The sequence below is a fragment of the Sinocyclocheilus anshuiensis genome, unplaced genomic scaffold, assembly GCF_001515605.1.
Source record: "Sinocyclocheilus anshuiensis isolate Anshui unplaced genomic scaffold, SAMN03320099.WGS_v1.1 scaffold1719, whole genome shotgun sequence".
NCBI classification, from domain to species: domain Eukaryota; kingdom Metazoa; phylum Chordata; class Actinopteri; order Cypriniformes; family Cyprinidae; genus Sinocyclocheilus; species Sinocyclocheilus anshuiensis.
In genome coordinates this window covers 26851-34161 of record NW_015551147.1, presented here as the reverse complement: position 1 = coordinate 34161, position 7311 = coordinate 26851, and the positions used below count along the sequence as shown (strand labels likewise).

The window sequence follows — 7311 nt, the reverse complement described above, 5'->3', positions numbered from 1 at the left end:
TTAACGACGCCTTTGTTTACAATACAACCGGAGCACATGCCGCTGAGGTGAGGGGCGGGACATTTAGACACGCACTAGAGGTGGTTTAGCCAATCACATCACTCTGGGCTAGCTAACCAATCAGAGCCCATCGCCTATTTCTGAGGGAGGGGCTTCATAAAAGAAGGAAATGATCAGCCCGTTTCTCAGAGAAGGGACAGAGCGGTGTGGAATAAAGGTAAATTATGTGAAAAATAATGCGTTTTTAAAACAAACGAAGCATTAACACATGTTAGACTGCACCCCTTTAAGGTGAAAGTCAAAGATAAGTTATTGTTGATGATAGTTACTCGTAGTTTAGACTTAAGTGTAACATTTAAAAAAATTGTAGTTATTTTCTAGCCATACACAGTCAAGTTATAAATTAAATGTAAAATTGTATAATTAAATTATGTATTTATATTTTATATATTCCATGTTTTATATCAAATTATTTTAAAATAAATAATTTTTTGTTAATTTTCTGAATATACATTTTATATTATTCTTTATATATAGATAACCATTAAAAACAGTGTTGTATTAATGTGATGTAATGTGATGTCATGGTCTAATGCTGCAGCTGAGAAGGTGATGTCACTGGGTCGCAACTGGCACAGGCCTTGTCTTCGCTGTGTGAGGTGCAAGAAAACACTGACCCCTGGTGGCCATGCAGAGGTACTTACAAATGTGTCATACAACCTACTACTTCTATTAAAGCACAATATGCAATTACTACGTCTTTGCCTACTCTGATAGAGATGTTTACAAATGCATTTTTGAATTATTGTTTTTTTGGGTTTTAAATATTAAATTACAATTAAAACAGTAGCTAAATCTGAAATGTAAATCCTATATATAATGTAAATGATATATTTGTAGAATATCTACCATGATGATTGCTTTATCATTGCTTCAGACTCCCTAATAATGTGCAGTATTTTCTCTATTTTCTGCAGCATGAGGGCACTAAAGCAAATGAGATAAATGCAGTGAATAAAAAGTTTCAAAAGCTATGTCTTAACCCAGACTAGTTTTACAAGCCGTTCTCCCCTGACTCCAGGGCCCGCCGCCGGATGGGACGGCGGTTGGCAACAGCTAGACTGTGACTGGGCAGGAGATGGCGGAAGGAAGTGAGGAGACAGGAAGTGAGATGGGATTTGAAGAAGAAGGCGGGAGAGATAGGAGTGTTTGGAATGTAATACGATCAAGAAAACGGAAAAAAAGGAGAAAGTAACATCTAATATAGATGAAACAGATAGTAAACAAAGTATGGCAATAGCAAGTAAACAACAAGAAGAAGAATATAAAGTGATCATGAACAGCCTACCGTGGATGTGAAGCTAGCAAGAGGGCAATGGAGGTGCAGCGAGTGAGATCGCTGCAAGGAATAACATATGCAGAAGCTGTAAAGAAAGTGTCTAAGGAAGCCTATAAACCAGAACTCAAAGAAAATAAAAGTAGGTCTTGTGGGAAGTGTGAGAAAATTGAGGCAAAGAAGGATTTGTTAGTTATGGGCAAAAATGAATTTGTGTTGTTTATGGTTGAGGTGATAAACTGCTCGGCACAGACAGACCGGACGACAGAAAAGATCAAAATAATAGTTAAATCAGCGGAAAAGTATTTAGGAATAAAAGGGCTTAGCTGTGAGGTAGTGGAAGAAATGATAGTGGCAGGAAGCACAAGCTCGCAGACATGGGTTGGTGGCTCTTTATGATATTAGCTATATTGCAATGGAACTCCAGGAGCCTTATAGCAAATGGACAGGAATTCAAGAGTTTTGTCTCAGATTTAGCAGATAGACCTCATGTAGTATGTGTGCAAGAAACATGGTTAAAACCACAGTTGGACTTTGTATTGTATGGATATACTTCAATTAGGAGAGATAGAGAAACAGGAAAAGGTGGAGGTGTAGCAACTTTTGTTAAAAGTGGGGTAAGATATAAACTTATTAGTAAAGGGAAAGAACATGAATCTGTTGTAATTGAAGTATGGTCAGGGGAAAACAGTATAAAAAAATGTTAAAACCCTTGCAATAGATTAAGTACTGCTATGTTGGAATTAGTTTGCGGATCAATGCAGGGCAAAATAGTAGTATGTGGGGATTTTAATGCACACAGTACATTATGGGGAATAAAATAAGTGTCATTAATTTTTTTGTTTGTATGTTCACATTGAAGTTAAATTACATTTTCTGATTTGTGACATTACTTTTTATGTAATGCTAAAACACTGCTGGTCACTTTCAGAAGTTGTAGTGATTCTTTCTTTTCCAAGAAAGAATGTGAAACAAATTGGTTATATAATTTTCATTTTTAAATATTTTAAAATATCATTTAAATTGATTTTACACACTTTAAGCAATATCATATCGCATATCGAATATCGCATTTTTAACAAGGTATCGCATATCGCATTTTTCTTCAATATCGCACAGCCCTAATATAAAGGATGCAGTACTATATAGGTACTCAAGATTAACATGAGATTGGGTGAAACTGTGTGTTATCTCCCCTTCAAGGAATTGTAATGAACTGCTTCATGAATTTTCAAAACTAGATGTGGATGAAATATATCACTAGTTTTATCGTGACATTTTTATCCGAAGGTCTTGAACCTTCAAACTTTCATATGACAACTTGTCATATCACAACTCAAAATTCCCAACTAACTTCCTTTTTTTTGTTTTTTTTTTGATGTGAAAGGGAGGACATATTTACCGACACTGTAAAACCTAATAGTGAAATTTACTAAATGAAGTAAATAATTAGTTTGAACCGAATTTGGACGGCGGAGTTCTAGTTCATTTCCAGTTTTGGTATTTTTAAGTTTTTGTAATGTTGGACTTTTGGGGGGTTACTATTGTGCTGAAGAGTAGAATTTAGGGTTTATGTTGAGAATGATCCAGTGACTGAAAAACTGTTACTTTATTTGAAAAGCTATAACTCTGCACATGCAGTGATGTTTTTTATTGCAATGCACAGAATTGCTAGCTAATTAACTGCTAGAGACTTGCTTGAGTTCATTTTCCGTTTCATTTTAGGGTTCAAGATTTAGCTAAACAATGCATTTGAATATAGTTTACAGTGATTGAAATGAAAAAGTTTACAGAACTCATAAATATAGTTTTATATTTATGCATTTAGCAGACGCTTTTATCCAAAGCGACTTGCAGTGCATTCAGGTTAGGGCTGGACGATAATGCCAAAATTTATATCACGATATATTTCTTAATTTCGGTCGATACGATATAATTCCGATATCGATATGAACACTATTAAAAAAGCCTCATAAAAACGGCCAAGAACGGCCACAACAGATGAAATCCTGAAAAAATGTACTCAACTGTTTTAAATATTGATAATCAGCAAATCAGAATAATCAGAAGATAATTCTTTAAGAAACATTAAAAATCTTGCCGTGCAAAAACCTTTGACTGGTAGTGTAGGCTGATTATTCTTATAGATTGAAACGTGCATTAACCAGGATAACGAGTATGAATATCGCGATACATATTGATATTGAATTATTGTCCAGCCCTAATTCAGGCTATACATTTTTTATCAGTATGTGTGTTCCCTGGGAATTGAACCCACGACCTTTTGCGCTGCTAACGCAATGCTCTACCACTGAGCGACAGGAACATTATGTAAATATAGTTTTGTTTTTTTTGTTTTTTTACTTAAATGGTTTAAGGCAATCCTCAAATGATTTGGAGTTGAAGTTGGATTTTTCAGCACACAGGCCCATCCTAGCAAGAAAGGGTCAACAACATGGTTTATAAAGTGCAGCACCTTCTTCACTGAAATCTCACCTGTGTGGCGAGAGTGCTGATGAACGTGCTGTTGTCATACTCCCATCCATTCTGGCACTGGACTACTGGAAGTTCTGAGCTGCTGGAGGAGTTTGTCAACAGATGAAACTGAGGATAAGAGAACATGTGACAAGAAGCAGGAGTCCCATCATCTTGTGCTGGAATACTGACAGTCAGTTTCTGCTCCCGACTCAGATTCCCAAAGATTCCCTCGGCATCCAGAGAACTGATATCACAGTTGTGAGATGGGATGGCGGCGATAAAGTTGCTTAATAGAAAGTGACACGGTAAAGTGAATGGTCCTACTAAACTGATGCAAAGAATCATCTTCTGAAACCTGCCGAAGCCATTGATCTCCGTAATTAGATCTTCAAACTTCATGGTTTTTGTTAATACACAGAATTTCCTCAGTGTCTTCCTACAAAATCCCTGGTTTATGTGGTGAGTTTTTATGGGATAACAAAGGATAAGGTTAACTGGAAGTCAGATGCATCTTGTACTTTGGTCATTAAAAAAAGTGCTGTGGTTGTATGTCTGTGTTTAATGTGTGTGTGTGTCCACATCTTCAGACAATCTGCTACCCATAGTAGCTTGTCAGCAGGGGTGAATGATTTGTGATTTGGTTGTTAATGCTGGTAAAAGAGTGTCTCGCCATCTGTGCAGTTCATGTGGTTAATGCACATGGACATTGACACCTTTTCTTACTTTACAGATGATATCTTGTCACACACTCTTTGGCTAGTAAACATGATTTGCTCAAACATAAATATATTATAAACCATTTCAGTCTTTTTGGACCAATTTTCTATTGGTAGATATTTTATAGGGACTTGATTTCTGGAGTTGCTGAAAAAAGGCAAGCTCAGTTTGTTTATGTAATAAAACGACATCTTTTGTCAGAGTTGTCACGTTGAGTTTTTTGCTAGTGTTAAGAAGGATTTTCTTAGATAAAACTAGAACAGTTTATTTGTCATAAATGTTTGACACAAACTAGCAAAAGATGCCATCTAAATGCCTACAGATTAATTTAGAGAAAGAGTAGAAAAGCAGAAACACATTCATAGGTGATGCTGACAGATTGGGTTGTTTGTATGGTCATTTGTACAGATTAACTTTTTCGTTTTCATTGAATCACAAACATCAGCACTGATCTGGGCTTAGAAAACCTTTCAGACAGCTGTTATCCACCATGCCCATTGTGGTTCACAAGGATTTGTGGTTCACAAAACTTGTGTATCAAGAGGATTAAATCAAAGTTAAGGCCTTTGTCACTTTACATTGTGTGCATAGGCTCAAAGAAAAAAATCGTTTTATTCATATCCTTCTCCACAGACATAAACACATACATTCTGCATTTTATCACTTTTTTGAGAAGCGCTAGGGCAAGATTCCAGATTACTGATTAATGAACAGGTTTCAAGACATGCAGCAGAGGTGAGGGGCGGGACGATTAGATTAGGCGCACTAGAGGCGGTTTAGCCAATCACAACACACTGGGCTAGCTAACCAATCACCTATTTCTGAGGGCGGGGCTTCATAAAAGCAGGAAATGATCAGCGAGTTTCTCAGAGAAGGGACAGAGCGGTGTGGAATAAAGGTAAATTATGTGAAAAATAATGCGTTTTTAAAACAAACGAAGCATTAACACGTTAGACTGCACCCCTTTAAGGTGAAAGTCAAAGATAAGTTATTGTTGATGATAGTTACTCATAGTTTAGACTTAAGTGTAACATTTAAAAACTTTTTAGTTATTTTTTAGCCATACACAGTCAAGTTATAAATTAAATGTAAAATTGTATAATTAAATGATGTATTTATATTTTATATATTCCATGTTTTATATCAAATTATTTTAAAATAAATACTTTTTTGTTAATTTTCTGAATATACATTTCATATTATTCTTTATAGATAACCATTAAAAACAGTGTTGTATTAATGTGATGTAATGTGATGTCATGGTCTAATGCTGCAGCTGAGAAGGTGATGTCACTGGGTCGCAACTGGCACAGGCCTTGTCTTCGCTGTGTGAGGTGCAAGAAAACACTGACCCCTGGTGGCCATGCAGAGGTACTTACAAATGTGTCATACAACCTACTACTTCTATTAAAGCACAATATGCAATTACTACGTCTTTGCCTACTCTGATAGAGATGTTTACAAATGCATTTTTGAATTATTGTTTTTTTGGGTTTTAAATATTAAATTACAATTAAAACAGTAGCTAAATCTGAAATGTAAATCCTATATATAATGTAAATGATATATTTGTAGAATATCTACCATGATGATTGCTTCAGACTCCTTAATAATGTGCAGTATTTTCTCTATTTTCTGCAGCATGAGGGCAGTCCATACTGCCATGTGCCCTGCTACGGGTACCTGTTTGGACCAAAAGGTGTGAACATTGGAAAGGTGGGCTGTTACATTTACGAGAAAGAAAATGCAGAGAATGAAATGCCAAGCGAACATTAAGTCACGAAGAAAAGCTCTTTTTTTTAATTATTTGTTTCAGAAATATTTTTTACATATTAAAAACAAATTGTAAGTTGTAAAGATTTATTTTCACATAGATATATGCAAATGTCGTTGCATGTAGTCTGATCATCAGAAATGGCCACTGGCATCTAATAAAAAAGTAATACAAAAGTCACTTAAACATGCACACATACATAGGCTCTTTCTCTCTCATTTTACTGTTTTTCACAAACAAACTCACAATTTCCATTTATTCATTCACGCCTCCATTCTTAGAAAATATCTGTAATTATTACATGGCACTGGAGAAAGTTGTAAATCCTTGTGTAACTAATAAAACATATTTTAAAAGAACTTTGGAATTGTTCTTTCAAGTTTTTTGCGTGCATTTACTCTTCTGGGATCTGAACAGGACACTAAACAACTTTGGTTGAATTTAGGATTGAATGTGCACACAATCTCAGTGGTCCTCATTGGTTTCAGTTGTTGTCATTTTCTCCTCATCCTCCTGCTTGTCATGATAAATGAGATTTTTCCTATTCAATATGATAAAAAAATGACTTGGTTAATGAAAACACAATATAAACTTTCCAGATTCTTTTAGATTAAACACACCTACATCTGTTTTGGTCCCAATATTACTTCCTTGACTCAATAGAATTACTCAAGTATAGTGTTCAGCAGTGTGTTAATACAAGTCTTCTATAGTTGCCTTAACAAAATACTATACAGTAGGTTATGACTTACCCGGTACCCTCGACATCCTCTATAGTCTCAGGCAGACACCTGTCTCGTGTCTCAGGTAACTGCCAGGCCACCACCGAAGCAATGAGTGCCACAGAACACAGGATGGTCTGAGAGAAGTGGCCCCAAAAACTGTCTAATAGCAGGACTAGAGGAGCCAAACACACTCCCAGACGGCCCAGGAACGAGTTATATCCCATCCCATTTTGCCTGAAGGATTCAGTCAAATAAATGATTTAGTTATGTAATGAGGAAAT

At 35.8% G+C, this 7311-nt stretch overlaps 2 protein-coding genes across 2 annotated transcripts in view; both read left to right on the top strand.

Annotated features, from left to right (window-relative positions):
• The window catches only part of LOC107663266 (cysteine-rich protein 2-like), a 10343-nt gene extending 9291 nt beyond the window's left edge, over positions 1-1052 (top strand). The window contains exons 5-6 of the mRNA XM_016453446.1: positions 602-696; positions 978-1052. Of these exons, the coding sequence (XP_016308932.1) occupies positions 602-696; positions 978-1052 (170 nt within the window). The remainder of the gene's footprint in view (positions 1-601; positions 697-977) is intronic.
• A 4703-nt stretch (positions 1053-5755) lies between these two features.
• Positions 5756-6664, top strand: LOC107663280 (cysteine-rich protein 2-like). Its single transcript, XM_016453458.1, has 2 exons — positions 5756-5902; positions 6173-6664. The coding sequence occupies exons 1-2, from the start codon at positions 5786-5788 to the stop codon at positions 6305-6307; spliced, it is 252 nt and encodes an 83-aa protein (XP_016308944.1). The 5' UTR covers positions 5756-5785; the 3' UTR covers positions 6308-6664.
• Positions 6665-7311: the final 647 nt, after the last annotated feature.